At 40.4% G+C, this 21,364-nt stretch overlaps 1 protein-coding gene across 6 annotated transcripts; it reads left to right on the top strand.

Annotated features, from left to right (window-relative positions):
• The first annotated feature begins 1,269 nt into the window (after positions 1-1,269).
• TFAP2A (transcription factor AP-2 alpha) lies at positions 1,270-19,971 on the top strand. 6 transcript variants are annotated; one of them, XM_063923132.1, is made up of 8 exons: positions 3,185-3,274; positions 3,625-3,980; positions 4,838-5,272; positions 7,694-7,745; positions 9,972-10,203; positions 14,806-14,924; positions 16,958-17,099; positions 18,325-19,970. In XM_063923132.1, exons 2-8 carry the CDS (start codon positions 3,954-3,956, stop codon positions 18,611-18,613), a joined length of 1,296 nt encoding a protein of 431 aa, XP_063779202.1. In that variant the 5' UTR covers positions 3,185-3,274; positions 3,625-3,953; the 3' UTR covers positions 18,614-19,970. The 6 variants fall into 6 exon arrangements, with proteins under 6 accessions (XP_063779199.1, XP_063779198.1, XP_063779197.1 ...); XM_063923129.1 differs by lacking the exons at positions 3,185-3,274; positions 3,625-3,980 and adding an exon at positions 1,270-1,410; XM_063923128.1 differs by lacking the exon at positions 3,625-3,980 and having other exon boundaries at positions 2,589-3,274; positions 10,032-10,203; positions 18,325-19,971.
• Positions 19,972-21,364: the final 1,393 nt, after the last annotated feature.

Here is a 21,364-nt window from a genome sequence, read left to right as displayed (position 1 = left end):
CCAGCCTATTAGCACATACACCAAAGGATCATTTGAACTTCATTTAAACCTGAATGAGAGAAAAAACAACTATTCGGACTTGTCTAAGGAGCAGACACAAAGAAGAGACAAGCGTCTTTATTTTAACAAAGACCTCCCAGACCTTCAGGACTTTGGACTGAGTTGCACTGGCACCAGAGACCATTTATGCAAAATAAAAAAAGTATTCATCATGAAGACCACTGATACAGTATACTGGTGGAATGTGTTTGCTACAACAATGGTGTATATTGGCCTGTTACTAAAATGGGATACAGATACATTGCCGCATACCTCGGTGACTTTAAGGCACTAGATGGAAAACAGGTCTGGAGTGAGATATTACGTGATCAGTTTTGGAGAAGTCCCCTGTTCTTTTGTCAGCTGCTTTTCCCAGCCTTCTGCAGACTGATGCAATTAGCTATTAGAATTAGCCATTCCACTAACGTCAAAGTGAAAATGTTCATTAGATGCTGCATAATTTTCTCATTTCACACGTTTTCCAAGGTATTCAGACACCCAAGTGGAATCTCAAATAGAGCAAATGATATAAAAGAGTACCACGCTGAGGTATTTAGACAGATGATAGATAGAGAGAGAGAGAGAGAGAGAGAGAGAGAGAGAGAAGTGTGTGTGTGTGTGTGTGTGTGTGTGTGTGTGTGTGTGTGTGTGTGTGTGTGATTAGGATATCTATCTATCTATCTATCTATCTATCTATCTATCTACCTACCTACCTATCTATCTACCTACCTATCTATCTATATTTCTTTCTTTCTTTCTACATCGTTAAGTACTACATACATGAGAAGTACTTAAGTGCTTGGAATACAAACCTGTTATAGCAAAATAGCAAATATGTTGTATTCCATAAATTATCTACCTGTGCATAATATTAAATCATTATAGCACTTCCTATAAATAGCAAATTACATTTCATATATCGGTTCAATTAAATATCTTCAAAACACACATAAAATGCATAAGAAAATAAAGAATAATAAACGAAAATAAATGTGTTAAAATATTTTAATCATGAAAGAGTCTAATTACTAAATAAGAATATAATTGAGTTGATTGAATAGAATGAGATTTTTTCCGATGCTGTACCTGAGTCCCTCAGAGCAGGTTCTCATGTCACCTAGCAATTGGGCTATTGTTGGTATGCTAATAAGGTAGTAGGCTTGTTGGTGAGAAGCAGGAAGAAGGAAACTTTCCTCCATTAGAGGGAGATATCAGTGCACCAAAGCATTGCACCAGCTTCACTCTTTCAGTAGAGCACACTGGGGCTCTAGACTTTTGTAGGGACAAGGAAGAAAGGCGAAAAGCTCTTCCCAAAACCCCATGAAAATGCTTTGGAAACTGACGGATAATATCAAATATGAAGAGTGTGAGGTAAGGTCTAGGAAGTATTACTCTGGGAGGAACATATTTACCACAAGGTTATTACGTACCAGACAAGTATTTTACATGAAGAGGTTTGGGTGTCCTGTCCTCTCCGCATGATGGGACCTTCCAGTACCTGTGAGCATCAGTGCATGAGATGCATACAAAACACATTTGCCAATAACTCCTTTCAAACCTATATTACTATTATTACTAATAATAAACTATAGTAATATATAATTTATCATAAATCGCAACTAAGCATACTAGGCGTTTCGTTATAACTATTTTCCATTAACAAGCAGAATTGCATTTTTTTTTCAAGATTTTTAGTTTACTTTTTTATTATTATTATTATTATTATTATTATTATTATTATTATTATATTTGGACTTTCTGCGTTACACGTGGACAGCATTGCATGGCTGCGCGTTGACCTGAACGTTTTACATTGTATAAGTCTGGAAAGTCTGTTTGTTAGATTTGAGGTTTACCATATGGTATATGTTTTGGTGCGCACAACACACAATCGCTGAGCACAAAGGAAGGCACAGTTTGTGAGAGCTGCACATGGATCATTGTCTTGTTATGACTTGCCAGGCTCAGGGCAGCTTTTGTGAGTCTTCCCCGAGTGGTTGGGTCAGTTTGGGGATGGACAGCTCAGGCTTGCCTTTCATGTTCTGGGACTTACAGCTGCAGTTTAGCAATGTAAATATTAATTAATTTTCTTCCGATTCCGAGTTGCTTTCTGCCACGTACATATAATAAGACGGTTAATACATGTTATATATATATAGGTATATGTGTAAATTAGAAGGCATTACCAGGGCTCTTACTTACTGTTGTAGAAGCGATGTTTGTGCTGATCTATACGGATGGATAGATACAGATTTTAAAATCAGATTTACTTTGTAAGGGGATTAGTTCACATTTGTAAAATAACAATTAGATGTTAGGAAAACGCCGTTTGCGGGCTTCTCATGTGACAGATAGAGAGCAGGGAGCAGGCTCGCTGCGCCCAGCTCCAGTTCACAGCCTGTAATCTCGCTTTCAATGTGAGATTAAAGCTTTATTTTGTTAGGTGTGCATAGTTCTGTAGGGACATGCAGGCGGTAGATGACTCTTGTTATTCTAACCCTAGCCAGCTCTGTAAAGTTGAGCATGTACTATTTTGGAGGAGTTGTTTGCCGGAGTTGCAGAGCCAGTCGGACGGGTTTGGAGAGAGAGCAGAGAGAAAGAGCCAGGATCAGGCGGAAGGGAGGCAGCTACAGAGCAGGGCCGAATGCTACACACACCCCGGTCCGGAGTACACTGCCCCCTCTGTACCGTGAGATCTACACTCCGGGGGTATCCTGACACAGGATCTGCAGGGCTAAGCACAAAACGCCAAGTTCCCCCCAGCTGCCTCCCTTGCCCTGCATGTTCCCACCAGCTCCCTGCTACTGCTGCTGCCTCTCACACTGCTGCTCCCTTTGTATGAGACCCCTATACACAGCAACAAGAAAGTGAAGATTGCTCTGGATGCCTACATATAAACCTTGGAGCACACAAAAGGGAGGGTTCCCTTATACAGAGAAAAACAAAGACTTGTGAGCCTTAATTAGAGCCGAGGGGAGCAGAGATTCTTGGATCTGCCTGTCTTGATTGGCAGTTTAGAGACTATTTGCTGGAATAGGAAGCTGGTTCCTGGGCTGTGGTTGTCGTGGTTGGAGCCCATCGGGCTATGGATCAGGTTCAGAGGACAGGAGATCCGGGCCCCTCAGATACAGACATGAAAAACAAAGGGCTGGATAGCACAGAGAACATTCCCAGCAGCAAGAGGAGGACATCAGACATGCCCATGGCATATCCAGGATATTCCCAGGATTCCCAGGTGCCTATTCCTTTTATTTTTCCCCATCCCTTCTTTCCTGTCACTAGCTGATCCCCACACTCTGGAGCTCTTTCACTTTTCATGCCCTGCAACCTTTAAAATGCCCCCCCCCCCCCCCCCCCTTCCCTGTGATTCGTCAGCCAACCCCCTCTCTCCTTCACTCACTTCTGTCTCTCCCTCTTTTCCTCCCCCTCCACCTCTGGTTAGATACACTGATTCTTCATTCAATGGACGTCATTTAGAAAAGGGCTCTGCCTTCAGTTGCTTCCTTGGTTCACGTTCGATTTCCAACCCTTCTTCCTTTATTAAGTATTGGGGTAATATTAATAGTCATGAATATCTGCTATTAGGGCTTGGAGAAAACAGGCTGTATCTCTGAGCAGGAAACTCAGCACAGCTACACAAGTGGAGAAGAGAACAGCAGGAACAAGGATTACGGAACCTACATAAAAAAAAAGAAACTTTGCATTAATATCTCTGACAGAAAGTGTTTTTATCATCAAATGAAGAATTTGTTCAGGTTCTAATGGATTATGGTCTTCGGTCCGTGCTTAACAATCGTCGGCGTTATGATTTTCTAGTACTAATATTCTAGTGCTGGCTACTTTTTCCTAGCACCTCTCTGATTGCTGTTTTGTTTTTCATTTTCTACCTTGATTTGTAACAGTATTCTGCAAAGATGTTAGTTCACAGTTTTTCCGCTATGGTGAGTTTATGTTTGTAATTTTCCAAAGTCATTTATTTATGCTTATAAATCTTTGTATTTTTTTTTATTTTATTTTATTTTTTGCTGATGCCATTGGGGTAAATCTAATCCACAAAATGAATTGCCCGCTTTGACTTCCACTTCTAATGTGCAATCTGTGGGTACCCTGGTTTTTATTATCTCTATTACCTGCCATGGGATGATCTCTCCTTTCTCCGTGATCAAATGAATCCATACTATTTAAAAACATATTTAATCTGATGGTTCCCAGATAAACTTAAACATATGTTTTAAAAGGCATGCCCTTTAATTTAATGCATGCTTTTCCGAACATAACTATCCGGTGTTCTTGATTGGAAAAATCTTTATGGGTATTTCATACATTCTACACTATTTTATGGTTTAATACGATAATTAATTACATTTATTTTCCTGTAAATACATTATAAAAGCAAATTATCTTGGACGGATTGAAATCACCGGTATATTAGTACGTCCCTTATTGTCAATGTTTTCACCTTTTTGGCTCAATCTATATTTTTACTGTGTACATGACTTTATATATAGGTATATGTGTGTGTTTATATGGAGAGATTTACCAGAGGTCAGTGTCTGATTTCTAAAATAATTTGTTCCCATATATTTTATATTTGTAATTTTTAATAAATAGTAGCATTCATATTTGTTATTTTGTGTGGCATACACATGTAGTGCAGTAGTGATTAGAACAATCCACTGAGGAACTCTGTGTATAATTTATTCCAGATATTATCATATCTTATAATATGGTAATTGCATGTATGTCTGATTTCTGGGCTGTCTTTTTAATTGTTGTCTGTGTTTTCTGTTCCCTGTAGGATCGTCACGACGGTACCAGCAACGGAACAGCTCGGTTACCCCAACTGGGGTCAGTGGGCCAATCTCCCTATGCCAGCGCCCCCCCTCTTTCCCACACCCCCAATACTGACTTTCAGCCCCCATATTTTCCTCCGCCATACCAGCCCTTATACCCTCAGTCTCAAGATCCCTATTCTCATGTTAATGACCCCTATAATCTCAATTCCCTCCATGCCCAACCGCAACCTCAGCACCCAGGATGGCCAGGGCAAAGGCAGAGCCAGGAGACCAGCCTTTTACACACACATCGGGGGCTGCCACACCAGCTTTCTGGCTTGGACCCACGCCGGGATTACAGGCGACACGAAGATCTACTGCATGGGCCTCATGGGCTGGGCTCAGGACTTGGGGACATCCCCATCCACTCCATATCTCATGCAATAGAAGACGTCTCGGTAAGGCACTTTCTTATTGCTCTACTTATAATGCTCTTACCATCACCATTATTTCTTACCAGATTCTCATTCAGTGTCTTCATGTCTAGACGAATCGCAGGAGATATGTCATTATTTAAAGCCCATCCTAAACTAAAACATAGTAAATTACAGCTGTGCACTTTACATGTACCTGAAGAGAGGAAGATATAGCTTGAATGAAGGGACTCTGGCAGCACAATTCTATCAGTGGAAAGACCTGAGCCTCAGACAGGATGGATGTGTTGTGCAATAAATAATCTGTCCCTTATAATTAAGGAAATGGCATGCAGCAGCAATCTAATACAAGTCAAACCTCTACCTGCAGCTGGCACGTCTGAAAGATGTAACAAATGATGAAACTGGGATATATTAAAATCCCCTTTTGAATGTTTAACACTTTATATGCAGCAGATTGTTAGAGGCTTCCCAGACCTCACCAGGGCCACCTATCTAACTTCTATTGGATTAAGTATGTGGAGAAAATTGAACAATAAATTATTTGAGTGTAATTCGGTTATCAATAGGTGCAATTAAAATGTTTTGCAATTAAACATGACATTGATCATTTAGAAAGCAGGCGAAGACGAGGACAGCCGTGCTGTATAACAATCAATATCACCACATTCCACATTTTAACCTTGACACATCCTACATTTAGACACACTATTTGTTTTGTTGTTGCAGAAAAACAGATTGGTAATCTGTCCGCACTAAACGTTTCCTCGTCATACCAAATACTTCCAAAAATCTAGGATTAGATTCTGCTTTGAAATAAGTGTTGACAGTTCAACGGTTGCAGTCTCAAATTGCAGATCTGTGCTAAACGCAGATATCACAAAACAAAAATGATAACGTCATTTGAAATATTTTGCAATGTTGTAGCAGTGCCGTCTTATTTTTATCTGTGCATGATTGTGTAAAAATTGTGATTTACATGTTATTATAGTAACTAAATGCTAGTCTGATTTATTATGCACTGGTGAAATAAATGTTCAGAGTAATATGTGACCCCATTACAAAATCTAAGAGAATATTACATCCTTGAAGCTATTTTTTTTTATTATTATAATAATGACCTGTCAATCGTTTAATCGTATAGATTAGCAGTGAAAAACCGGCTCTTATGTTAGTATACGTTTAGGCATAGCCACATATCACCGGGGGCTATATTGAGCTATGGGCGGTTATTTAGGATTAACTTTCTGAATTAGCTATTATTTGCCCTATTTGTTTGTACTGTGCTGTTACTGAGCATTTATATTGTTATAAATGTTAATAAACTCAATACAGAGAATAAAATAAAATCGCTGTGGGAAAAATTGTTGAAATAACTGGATTAAAACGATACTTACCCCTAGCTGTGCTTGTATAGTTTGTAAATAAATAGTTAAATTCAGAATCGGGTGAAGAATCTCTCGGAAATGAGATAATGATAATATAGCACTGTGGGGTATTTAAATGTAAATCTTGGTGCTGGTCTTGACTCAACCCAAAATATTATCCCTCAGCACGTTTAGTTTATGGGTTGAGTAAGCTAGCATAAAGGGATCATATTTCCCCATATACTTAAAACAGAGAACTATCGTAGTCATTTCTGAACATTTCTCAATTTAATTATACTTAAATGCAGGAGCACTTTAGGCAAGTTACAAATGAGAGCATTGAGTATAATAAAACCCGTAATAAACCAACTTAGTACCATCCACCCGGAATCATTGAGATCAGGCACAATTAGCAGAAGCATAAATCCAGAACCGAATAGAAAATGTTACAATCAGTATTATTTTTGGACAATGACATAATAATAGGAGTTTTGCGAGTGACAAAATCTTTAGTCATTCTAGAACCAAGTGGGTCAGAACCACAACTAAAAAAGTCCCAATATTAATAACAACCACATGATGAAATGTCATTTATTTAGTTCTGTCTATGAAGCTGTAGATTTTATAACACAACATGCATTCAGAAAACATATAATATAGAAAAATGGCATGTTTGTGGGGTTCTCTTGCATGTCAGTACTGCTGTGTATCCAGTTGAAGGGAAGCTCTCTGTGAACCTATAGTAAGTCTGATTTACCCCCTCATCACACAATTAGGAATGCGTTACATTTTATGGTTCCACATCAATTTCTGCTGATCTCCCTTAATCTTGCATCGGTTGGGAGCATATTTCCGCTTCTCCTTACAATATCAGAACTGTTTAAGCTTTTGTGAGTGATGATGGAAAAAAACCCCTCCATTCAGCCAGTAAAAAATCATATAGATTTATATCCCTATGTTGCAAAAGACAGCATTAACTAACAGTCTCACATTGCTCTGACAGAAACCTAACAATTTCCTCTCCTATTGTTATGACAGTGCATTCAAACATTTATGTATTTTTTTTGTTTTGTTGCAGCACGTAGAAGACCAAGGTATCAACATCCCAGATCAAACTGTAATTAAGAAAGGTAGGCTATTTTCTCTGCATTCCTAACAAGTCCACACAGGCTTTTAAGTCCACCATGAAAACAAAACTGGCAAGCTTCATTCTGAAGTATTTAAAACTTGCAGGCTGAAAAAAACCAAGCGTGTACTGTATCTTTTATTTGTTTGGGGAGTGATACCTATTTAATAACATCTCGAGTTAATATCTATTATCTATCTATCTATCTATCTATCTATCTATCTATCTATCTATCTATCTATCTATCTATCTATCTATCTATCTATCTATCTATCTATCTATCTATCGGGATAGATAGATAGATAGATAGATAGATAGATAGATAGATAGATAGATAGATAGATAGATAGATAGATAGATAGATAGATAGATAGATAGATAGATAGATCTTATAGAAAGTGGAGGATCTTTCTTCCAGAAAACGAAATGTCTTCAAATTTATTTTCTTCCACTCATAAATGTTTTCCTTCAGTGTATGTAGAAGTAGCCGAGATGAATCTGAAAGCTGCTCTTTCCAAGTCAACATGATAATTGGCTCCTCTATTAGTAATCTCAAGAGTTCGTTTAGCTCCTATTGTCTCTATTAGCCTCCCCAGAGCTATTAATGTCACAAGTAATCTATCCAGAGCGGAGAGCCCCCATACGTCTGACTATCCCCAACAAATGAAATGCACAGGCCATCTATACCCACATGATTAGAATACTGTGCATTCACTCTCCAGTCATAATATTGAAAATAAATATGGTGGACGGTGTCTGGTCACAGAGTAGTGTGGTGGTTTCAATTAAATTGTATATATAGGATTCGGTAAATGTTTTCCTGCAAGAGTGCTCTGTTTGTCGTTTGGGTCGTTCTAGAGTGCCGTGTCCTTCCTTTAATTTCTATACAGATGAATATTGTGATAACATAAATATTTATTTAATTTGATGCCATTAAGACCACAACGCTGTAAATTTTAAAATTTAAATCCAGTTAGAGCACTATCATTATCACCGGAATTCTGAAGGGATCACACACATATATATATATATATATATATATATATATATATATTTATTCTGAATGGTTACATTAAAAGGAAACCCAGCAAGATTATATCGTATGAACAAAGAGATTATTGTTTTATGTTTCTGTACTCTTGTATATATAAAAAAATATATTTGCAGACGTAATATATTTACAGGCACATCTCAATTACCATTAATATTATGAAAATTGGATATTATTCTTTAAAATATGAATCTATCGGCGGGTCTAGTCATGCATTAGAAATATGTTAGCTATGGTTAAGAAATGTATTTGGAAGAGGGTGATAAGTGACTTGAGCCATGTTGTCTCGGTCTTGATAATTAGAAAGCGATCATTGGAAGGACTGTGACAGAATGCATGCACTATTTATATAAATGGCTGAAATGATTGGCCTGACTCTCTTTGGGCTGCATTGGCTTTAAAGCACATGACAGAACCCTTCTTTTAAAAATCAACCTGGCCTCAGAATCCAGCAGTGTCGTGTGCTATATACAACCTCGCGCATTGGTGGAGGTTGTATGGGGGTGTATTATACTACTGAACTATCTAACTTTAATCGGTAATTAAATCAGACAGCATTTTCCCTCAACTAGACATTGTGTAGCCCTACTGCCACTTTCTGCCTCACTGTGGCGCTTAAGGACCTCTCTGCTTCCTTCTCTATCTGTGCCCGAGTGTTAACCCTGTTAGCTGCTGGATGGCGCATACCTACCTCTATATATCCCCTGCTAACAGAATAGGGAACAAGCTTCTGGACTTCATTTCAAATATTTGTTTTGAGTAAATGTTTTACCTTTATTTATTTACTGTGAACATTGTAATGAATCAATAAATTTCATGTAAATGCATTTGTATTATTATCCCAGCTTTAAAAACAATCTCAGTGAGTGATGTGACTGCTTGCAAGCTACATACCCCGTTCTGATTTTTTTTTGGGGGGGGGGGGGGGGGGGTTTCATTCAAAACGAATCAATCCCTTTAGAGAGAAAAGAAAACACCCTATAGATCAGTGCATAAGACAGCACATGTAGTGGGAAAGACTTTCTCATGTAAGCATGAGTGAATCACTTGTGTATGGGCGTAAAAGGCTATATTTCAGAGATCATTTCGGAATAGAAAACCTTTCTGCCCTGAACACAGGTGTGTCTTTGTAATCAGGCCTCTAGTTTCCTGGCATCATTGTCATCCTTCTCTTTGCAGGGCCTGTCTCATTGTCTAAATCCAATAACAATGCAGTGTCGTCCCTCTCTCTCAACAAAGACAATCTCTTCGGCGGAGTAGTGAACCCCAATGAAGTTTTCTGCTCAGTCCCCGGACGTCTGTCTCTCCTAAGCTCCACATCAAAGTACAAGGTGACAGTGGCAGAAGTACAGAGACGGCTGTCCCCGCCCGAGTGCCTCAATGCTTCTCTATTGGGTGGAGTGCTCAGGAGGTGAGATTCTGTCTGACATTGCTGTACATAATAAATTGTGGTTGGAGTGCAGTGTGCATGCGCTGCTGGCCATTCCATGTAAGGGATTGGTTGCCTATATTCAGCTCTTTAGCACATGATCAGCATGTTATATTAAGTGACAAGCATAGATAAATGCAGATGGGGGTTGAAGTTTGGACAGTTGATTTTTTTTCGAAAACCTTTTCTATGTTCTAGTATCCTAATATATTGACCAACCTACATCCTTGTATCTGAGCTGTTATGCATTTCATCTAAATTAGCGTTTTAAGGACACAGACATTGTTATGATTTGACAAAGTCATGCTTCTTAGGCTTACACAGAAATGTCATTAGGAGGTTGTGACCAGCATACTGTCTACGCGGATGTGTAGGAGTCAGATGTGTAGGAGTCAGAGACTTTATAATACCCTCAGTCAGTGCTGTTTGGGACAACGTGTTCACCACGAGGGATTGCAGCTGAAGGCAGGATGACTCCGAGTCAGATTGCAGCTAGCTCTGTGCATGTAAGGACATGGTGCAGGACACGTGGGAGGCGATAGAGCATATTAGCATAGCACCAGGCTGATTACAGAGATGAAAAGCTTTAATTTTTTTTCTTCTAATTTTGTCTTGAGATGGAGAAGGTGATGTTAGGGGTCTTGGCACTTCAGTGTGAAAGACCGTAAACAAGAGCCCACAAAGGATACATAGCCATTTAAAGCTTACTATTATGTTACTTTAATATTTATCCATATGCATGTTCTAAATATGTAATTTAAAGGAAGAACAAAATCCTATGAACAATGAACACTAGTCGTCTGCATATTTTCCTAGCCAAGTCCTTAAAAAGTTTATATTTACTAGTTATCTATCTATCTATCTATCTATCTATCTATCTATCTATCTATCTATCTATCTATCTATCTATCTATCTATCTATCTAGAGTGTTATGGGGGCTGTACAATGTTTTATTCAGTCTCATCTGTTGCATATTGTATATAGAAATGTTTTGGCTTCTTTCTTTACCCTTCTGCTCTTTTCTGCTTGGTCAGTAGTAATGAACACCTTTAAATTAAAATGATAGACAATCATTTCATGATTTGTGATCAGGCTCCCAGTTTCACTCTTATGCCTCTTACTGTGTACTAAACCACTTCTGATATGAACTGCACTCATTTTGCAAGTAATTCGATTTGTGACTAGCTCAGTGGTTCCCAAACGCGGTCCTCAAGGCAACCCAACAGTCCAGGTTTTAGGGATATCCTTGTTTGAGCACAGATTGTATAATCCAACTGACTGAGGTACTAATTAACTCACCTGTGCGTAAGCATGGATAGCCTTGAAACCTGGACCATTGGGGTACCTTAAAGACGCACTTACGAAACACTGGCACCTGGTTGTATTACTATCCAAAAGGCAACTGCTCTTAACTGTTATGTATAAGTCAACTATGCAAACTTTAATGAATAAGGACCCTTCCCACTTAATTCTGCGCAGCAAAACGTCGTATGTCCTTACTTCGTTGATATCTTCCAGCCAGTGTACAGGCCTTTCGTTTTCTGTTCATTGCAATACAGAAGTAATTTGATTCCTCTGATGCCCTTTAGAGATGTCCTAGACAGTGAGCTTAGTACCATGTTCTATGTCTACACCCAATAACTATGAGGCTATTCATGTGTTTCTGTAAATTGCATGAATGAGAATGTATGAGGAGGCTTCATTTCCCTGGGTCAGAATAGGTCACTTTTTTGAGCAATGATGATATTGGTCTGCAGCAGTGGCGTAAGTTCGCCCCAGTCGCCCGGAGGCATGATAAATGTTGGTGCCCCCCCTACATATCGCCGGCATAACGACAGCATGGTGAGCGCAAATGAGCCCCTTGCGGGCTCGCTACGCGCGCCACGCTATTTATTCTCCCTCCAGGGGGGGTCGTGGACCCCCACGAAGGAGAAAAACTGTCGGTATGCCGGCTGTCGGGATTCCGGCGACGGTATACTGTGCGCCGGGATCCCGACAGTTGGCAACCTGAAGACCACCTATAATGCCCCTGTACAGTGCCACATACATATAAAAATGTCAAAAAATGGGTGCCTCCACACTGCCAGAAACATATGTCCCCACAGTGCCAGATACATATATGCCTCACAGTGCCAGATACACATGACCCCCAGTGCCAGATATACTTGTCCCCCCAGTGCCAGATATGCCCCCAATGCCAGTGTCCCCACAGTGCCAGCTATGCCCCTAGTGCCAGATATATATGTCCCCAAAGTGCCAGCTATGCCCCCAATGCAGTGTCCCCACAGTGCCAGATACACATGTCCCCACATAGTGCCAGCTCTGCACCCAGTGTCAGATATACGTGTCCCCCCAGTGCCAGCTATGCTCCTGTGCCAGATATGCCTCCGGTGCCAGCTATGCCCCTAGTACCAGATATATATGTCCCCAAAGTGCCAGCTATGCCCCCAATGCAGTGTCCCCACAGTGCCATATATGCCCCCCAGTGCCAGATATACATGTCCCCACACAGTGCCAGCTCTGCCCCAGTGCCAGATATATATGTCCCCACAGTGCAAGCTATGCCCCTAATGCCAGTGTCCCCACAGTGCCAGATATGCCCCAGTGCCAGATATACATGTCCCCACACAGTGCCAGCTTTGCCCCCAGTGCCAGATATACGTGTCCCCCCAGTGCCAGCTATGCCCCTGTGCCAGATATATATGTCCCCAAAGTGCCAGCCATGCCCCCAGTGCCAGATATGCCCCCAGTGCCAGATATATATGTACCCAGAGTGCCAGCTATGCCCCCAATGTCAGTGTTCCCAGTGTCAGATATGCCCCCCTGTGCCAGATATATATGTCCCCACAGTGCAAGCTATGCCCCTATTGCCAGTGTCCCCACCGTGCCAGATATGACCCCAGTGCCAGATATATATGTCCCCACAGTGCCAGCTATGCCCCCAATGCCAGTGTCCCCACAGTGCCAGATATGATCCCCAGTGCCAAGTATACAGGTCCCCACAGTGCCAGCTATGCCCCCAATGCCAGTGTCCCCACAGTGCCAGATATGACCCCCAGTGCCAGGTATACAGGTCCCCACAGTGTCAGCTATGCCCCCAATGCCAGTGTCCCCACAGTGCCAGATATGACCCCCAGTGCCAGGTATACAGGTCCCCACAGTGCCAGCTATGCCCCCAATGCCAGTGTCCCCACAGTGCCAGATATGACCCCCAGTGCCAGGTATACAGGTCCCCACAGTGCCAGCTATGCCCCCAATGCCAGTGTCCCCACAGTGCCAGATATGACCCCCAGTGCCAGGTATACAGGTCCCCACAGTGTCAGCTATGCCCCCAATGCCAGTGTCCCCACAGTGCCAGATATGACCCCCAGTGCCAGGTATACAGGTCCCCACAGTGCCAGCTATGCCCCCAATGCCAGTGTCCCCACAGTGCCAGATATGACCCCCAGTGCCAGGTATACAGGTCCCCACAGTGCCAGCTATGCCCCCAATGCCAGTGTCCCCACAGTGCCAGATATGACCCCCAGTGCCAGGTATACAGGTCCCCACAGTGCCAGCTATGCCCCCAATGCCAGTGTCCCCACAGTGCCAGATATGACCCCCAGTGCCAGGTATACAGGTCCCCACAGTGCCAGCAATGCCCCCAGTGCCACATATAGATGACCCTCCCCCCCATCCCTTGTGCTGCTCACCGCGCTGCTGCTGCTGTCTGTGAGGGGAGGAGAGTGCAGCGTGCGCCTCTCCTGCCCCTCACTCTCCGGCGGCTGTGTCCCTCTTCAATTATGCACCGGTCCATGAGCCAATCAAAGCTCGTGGACCAGCAGCCTTAGCTGCCGGTCCGCGAGCTCTGATTGGCTCACGGACCGGCGCTGAATTGAAGCGCGCCGCCGCCGGAGAGTGAGGGGCAGGGGAGGCGCACGCTGCGATCCCCTCCCCTCACAGACAGCAGCAGCAGCGCGGTGAGCGGCACTGGGGACAGTGGAGGAGATGCGCCCCCTTGAGGCCAGGAGCCCGGCGGCAGCCGACTCCACTGCCTCCCAGAGTTCCGCCCCTGGTCTGCAGCCATGTCAACACATTCCTCTTCCCAATACACCAATTAGATTGTACCCTTGCACGTTTTCTATGATGAAGGACTGGTAGGGAAGAGAAGGGGGGAGCCCACGTGACATCAGTGTGATCACACAGTAGCTGTATATGTGCCACTAGTAGCTGAGTATTTGCTACTGGTAACAGAGTATATATGCCATGCCACTAGGACATGTAGTGACTGTAGAGCGGTTTTATTTGTAGCAAACTGATGTGTTGCTGCTGCTTCTGTATTTAATTACATTGATTTAAATGGCATATTTTTTTACCTAATATATTCAGTTAAATAAATTATTCAGTGACATAGCGTTGATTACAGAAATATATTTTAATACATTTCTATGTACACTAAGACAAATATACTATGTATACAATATATATTAGGTTTACACATATAGAGGAGCGCAATGTGAAATATAGCAGGATATGTCATTTGTGTAAGATAGTATTTCTGATATATATATTTTTAAACATAATTATTTTTTAATTATCAACAGGGCGAAATCTAAAAATGGAGGCAGGTCACTGAGAGAAAAGTTGGATAAAATAGGTTTAAATCTTCCAGCTGGGAGGCGTAAAGCTGCTAATGTCACATTGCTCACGTCACTAGTAGAGGGTAAGTAACCTGATTTGTGCTCCTCCAGCAGTAGCACAGCCTCCCTAATCGTTCTTGATTGCCTCCATTTTAAGTTCTCAGAAGAATTAAGAGGAAGCCATTTCAATATGATAATAGTTAAATACCTAAACCTAAACTTGTTTCCACTGAAAACAATGCAGTAAATCATTTAAGCAGGGCTGCCATCTGCATTGGAGGAGTGCCTGAGCAGCACTTCCTGAATGACTTTGGAGATGCCTGACCTATGCCAGAGGGAACATTATCCTGCACGGATCTGACGGACCTTCACTGCTGCTTCTCATTTATGCATTAACTTCCAGTCTAAAGAACTGTGTCAGCCATTGTTTACTGCACAGAAAATGCACCAGGAGAATCACTGTCGCACACTTGATGAGAAAATAAAGTACTAAAATTGTGTGGGAGAAAATTACCCCATTAGCCTTCCTTTCATTAATCTGGTGATGATTTGTCCCAGCTTTGTAAACAGTCCTACCGATTATATGGGACTTCTAAGTATATAATACGACTGTCTGAGGGACAGAAACATAGGAGAGAGAGAGAGAGAGAGAGAGAGAGAGAGAGAGGGATATGAACAGGAGTGGGGGAAGGGGGGGGGGGGGGCTATAGAGAAGAGAAGAGAGGAGAAAGAAGTGACAGAGAGGAGATGAGGAGAGAAAGAGGGGATTGTAAGAGAGAGAGGGGGGGATAAGAGAGAGAGAGAGAGACACACAGTATAGAGAAAGAGAAGAGAGAGAGAGAGAGAGAGAGAGAGAGAGGATAAGAGAGAGAGAGACACAGTATAGAGAAAGAGAAGAGAGAGAGGGAGGGAGAGAGAGAGAGAGACACAGTATAGAGAAAGAGAAGAGAGAGAGAGCTAGAGAGAAGAAAGAGGGTGAAAGAGTAGAGAATTGTAGGTGAGAGCGGAAGCGAGGAGAGAGGAGACACAGAAAGAGACAGGAGTGAAAAATATAAAAAGAGGAGGAAGAAAATGAAGCTAGAAATAAGGTGAGGGATAGATAAAATATAGATGAATACAGAAAGAGAAAGGAAAGGAGACAGTGTTTTCCGAGAGTTTCTCAGAGAGAGGTGTCTGCTTTCCATCTTACCCTGTATCTTTAATATTTAAAATAACAACAAAAACCTTATGCTTATGTAGCTATGTCATTCTATACTGTGTTGTTTTTATTTATATTTATTTAATTTTACATGTATATCTGTGATACATAACATATACTGTGTGTGTGTTAGATATGAGTTTGGAGCTGTGCAGTTAGAAGGCAGTAGTGTGATTTCGATAGTTATTGTGTATGATCTGCTCCATCTTCCTGGGAACAAGCTCGGCTGCTCTGTCCTTTGAAGCGCTAATTGGCGCATGCGTCTTCCGGAGCGCAGCTAATAGCAGGAAACCCTGCAGTAAAACACAACTGCTTCAGGAAATTAAAACCAAAGATTTGAAAATCAACAAAACAGACAGACTCCGTGCAATGACCCCAAATCTCTCCCAGCTAATCGTTCAGGATATATAAAAAAGATCATTGTAAACGCTTGAGTTAAAGAATGTCAGCACTGCCAAAGTTCCTCATAGTGGGGTTTGCAGAATGCAGTCTTTAATGTGTACAGAGTTTTTATTGAATAATTACAACAGAGTAGATCACAACTAGTCAGTCCACATGGTAAAGCCTGACTTATGGCCTCTAAATATGTGCCAATCACACACACACACACACACACACACACACACACACACACACACACACACACACACACACACACACACACACACACACACACACACACACACTCTAACCTTTTAGATACTTTGCATTTAAATTTTTTTTTAGCATATCTCAGAAAGGATAGCTTGATTACATGTCTGTCTGATGGCTATATATATATATATTTTAATACCACAGATTTCGGAAGTGTTTGGTTTTTATTTTATTTATGATCTGTGACTATTAATGTCTCCTATATGTACTAATCCTTTGATTGTAATATCCTCTGATGATTTCATATTTCTTGTCTCCCTAAAGGAGAAGCTGTTCATTTAGCCCGAGATTTTGGGTATGTTTGTGAAACAGAGTTTCCTGCCAAAGCTGTAGCTGAATATGTCAATCGCCAACACTCTGACCCAAATGAGCAAGTGACCAGGAAAAACATGCTACTAGCCACAAAGTAAGCCACATTTTCTTCTATAGCTGCTGTCTTGCATTAGAACATTTCTATGGTAACCGCATGGACAAAAGTAGGGAACCTGGAAACCCCAATGTGCAGATAATTAGGAGTACATCTGTGTACACAGGACATCCTGGGAAGTATAGGTAGCAAGCCAAAGATAACCTACCAGAGTACTATACTTTGTGCATAACATATGATGCTAAACTATATTTGTCTGAACACTGCATTTAGCCTGTGAGCATCAGCAACAGCTGGAGTGCCAAAGTTTGCACACCCTTGACTTAAACTGAAAACAATATAATGAACATTTTGCAGTATCCCGAGTTAATAATTTGCTAGAACTAAATTGCTTCCAACATAAAAAGAATTAAGGACCTCATTGAAATCCTTATCAAATTAACCGGAAATGTGATGAATTATCAAAGTAGGTTCACATATTTGAAACATAGCTACAAATTAACAAGCTGAACAAGGTTTACGTCAACGTATAGCTGTCAATAAGTAGATATTTATCAGGTGCTGCTATTGTTACAAAGGATGTTAAGTTTCTGAACCGAGGAACTTATTGACTGACTAGGTGGAACTATGTGGTGTAAAAGGATGTGAAACCTCATGAATATCTATTAGAGAAGAAAAAAAGGGGTCACTGCAATACTCAATGTCACTATTAGAGATCAGGTCACCCTGTAGTTACTGCAACTGAAAGAGCAAGCTGGTGTTTGTAGTGCCACAGGTTGCCTCTATTCTCTATACAGGCAATATTTGATTATATGCATGCATTATATAATACAGTGATCTAGAACCTCAGTGGGGCATTAATTTTGACATATGTTTTCCATGTTTGACTTCAGATATGACCAAGGAAAATTAGTAACATTCCCAAGTCTATGTATGATAATAATTTTCTAATTGTCCTAGGCACATCTTAGGGTAATACCAGGAAAATAATGGGAGATTTGTTTTAGTGCTTGTTGGCTTCTCAGAATCTGGAGGATGAAATACAATGTTAATCATTAATGGAGATTGCTTTATACATGCCCATTCCACACTCAGCTATTGCACTTGCCATTTAAATAAATGATATTTCCAAAAGGAATTTTTTTTTAACTTAAGGTCAACATGTATAGGTCATACTAATAGCAAATATTAGATTGCTGATATCTCTATGAACATAGAGTCGTGTTATGAAAATGTGAACTGATCTCAGTCCTTTGTTTTGCAGGCAAATTTGTAAAGAATTCACAGATTTATTGTCACAGGACAGATCACCCTTGGGTAACTCTAGGCCATCTCCTATTTTGGAGCCTGGTATCCAAAGCTGCCTGACACACTTCAACCTCATCTCTCATGGTTTTGGCAGCCCAGCAGTATGTGCGGCCATCACAGCCCTTCAGAATTATCTCACCGAGGCACTTAAGGCAATGGACAAAATGTACCTCAACAACAACAATCCCAACAACCACACAGACAGCAGCAAAGGAGGCGACAAAGATGAGAAACACAGGAAGTGACCCACATTCCCATTCATTTCTACCTTCTTACCATCCTGTCGTGCTGGCCTCCTGCCCACTGGGGCAAAGAGAATATTTTGCCATCCCTGCTCCGGGGATGGAAGGCTGCTCAGCCCTCGTAACGTTGTCCTTTCCTCTATGTTTTTTAATCCACACATGGATTATTAACAGAACAAGCAATGGAACCAGGAAAGAAAGTTTTGTCCTTAGTGTTTGAACTTTTTGTAAGAAAACATTTTTTTTAAGAAACAAGTTCTCGAGAATATATATATATATATATATATATATATATATATGTATATGAATGAGTCATCGGACTGAATTACCACCTTCCCTTACGATGCTTCAGTTGAGATTGTAGCCCTATTAAGAGGGTGAGGATGACATTTATCAGTATTGTGAATAAACTTGAACACAAAACATTTGCAGTTCCATGTCATGTCTTCAAGTTGTACCTTTTCCCTCTAAAGGTAAATGAAAACACCTTGAACTTTCTGTTTGGACAGAGATCACGGTCACTATATAAGGGAATCAGTGTTTATGTATATATTTATTTATGTGTAATTTAATGGGGATTGTATATATGGTGCGTCTGTTAAAAACTTTTTATTTATCTGGTGATCTCGTTTACCTATTGTTTAGTGTTTTTTTTTTTCTTCTTCAAATTCCCCTCTTAGTTCATGTGGCTCTTGGTACTTATTTAGAAAACAGAACTTTGGGTTTCTTTCTAGGGGATTCATCATTTTTAGCCCTGTTGTAGCATGTTAAGACAACAATGAAGCAGCAGAACAAATAATAAAAAAAATAAAATAAAATGAATTTTATATATAATTAGTATTACAGTAAGTCTTTCATTTCCTGGAAGTGGAATACAGTCTCTCCATGTTGGATACTGAGTAATGTTAGAGGTTTTAAAAAAATTACTTATTTGTTGCCAAAATGAATGGGGGTCTATTTTTCTCCATCTTTTGAATAGAAATATAAAATTGATAATATATTTGGTTCTGTTCAAATGATTACATAAGTATTGGAACCACAGGTATCTCACTGGCCTTGGTGGGAGCAGAGGTGTCTGTTTTGTACAGGCAGTACTTTTTCAAGCCTACCAATGTATTATAGTCTTTTGTTGACCAGGTGAATAAATATTTGATACGCTTTATGTCATTTTTTTTTATTCAGCGGCTGTCTTTACCCAGGCGTGTTTTTGTCCTTGCAGTATTTTTTATTCAGTATGGTTACAGTAATTGAGTTTAACTCTCCCTTGACAATTGCTCCTTGCAATAAGCAGCTGAACCCATTGTTTCCCTTAAGTATAATAAAAACTTACTTTCAACTCCGAGTTCAGCGTAGGGAATCATTTTGATAGTTCTAGCTCAATGACACGCTAATAGACACTGTATTTCTTTTAAACATAAATGTATATGTGTGTATGCTAGAAGAATTGCATTTTCTTAAGCAAACCATGAATCGTAAAGGGAGGAGAAAACAACAAAAGCATAAAAACAGACAGCAAAAAAGCAACAACTTCATAGCTGCAGAAACAACAACAGGACAAACAGCTGCAGCAGTGGCCTAATGATAGAACAGACTAAATAAATATAGTATGTTATTTTCATGTATACTGTTCCTCCAGCAATCTGGCTATTGGAAAAAATATATATAACTGGGAAGCAAGGAGCTCATTGTGCATGGGTGTGTTTCAAAGATGCTCGGGGGCATATTTGATAATTGCTTGGGGAATGTACAATGTTAGCTGTAGCACACCGTTAATATATTTCCCCTTTCTTTAAATTAGATAAAGAGTGCTTTTAATACACCTGAAAATACATGGTTAGCGTTATACTGTTGTCGTATATGATTTTCACATCATCATATATAATCCGTTTGGATGGTTTGGTTTGATGTCACTGTTCTTGTTGAGAGTACCTCTTATTTTATTTGTTTTGTGTAAGGAATTATGGAAAAGGCTGTAAACAGCAACCGCAAACTCCCATATTGCTGCTTTTCATGATGTTAAATGTAGCACTGTAAAAATATTATTGCCATTGAAATGCTGCGGTTTCTTCCCAGATTAACAAGTGTATTCATAGATAAGGTCAATTCCCCCAACGTGTATTGAAATGCAAACGAAATCGTTGAAATTACCAGTGATTTGGGGTTCTTTTCATTTTGAGATGCGCTTGAGTATCTTAGGCAGACATGTAGGTTTATAGTAAGTTGTTTACAATAACAGTGCAATAAGAATTAACATTTTTTCATGCTGTTTGACGTTTCGTTGAGCTGTTGAAGCAACACGTTAGATAAAGCACAAGATGTTTCATTTTGCTCGGGTAATCTACTTATGGAAGGCACTGTAAAATCAATCTTGCCAAGATGAAGGGACTAGCACTCTAAATTCTATTTGCATGAGCCAGCCAGTTCATAACAATGCTAGATATTTAAATACAAATTGAAAGTGGATCAAGAAAATGCTTAGCTGCAATTGTTTCTCTTTTATTTTTTCTTCTTTCTCTAGAATGTTATATATTCTGGAGAATCTGGTTTTCTATAAAGTAGATGTATGGAAATAATGAGGTGAATGAACCCTAACTGTATATATTCTTGACATAAATGAAAAGCAGTGTATTGAAGCAGGTGAAGTGTAGCATTGTCTGTCAAGGCTGTTTTTCTTGGCTGCTTCTCAGATTGTGTGTGGGATCCTCACCTCAGGCACAATAGCGTTCAGACTGCAATACACGGCTGCTCTTTCTG

This window comes from Pseudophryne corroboree, chromosome 5, assembly GCF_028390025.1.
Source record: "Pseudophryne corroboree isolate aPseCor3 chromosome 5, aPseCor3.hap2, whole genome shotgun sequence".
Lineage (NCBI taxonomy): Eukaryota > Metazoa > Chordata > Amphibia > Anura > Myobatrachidae > Pseudophryne > Pseudophryne corroboree.
Note: the sequence above shows the minus strand (reverse complement) of the source record. Positions and strands in the feature narration are given on the sequence as shown.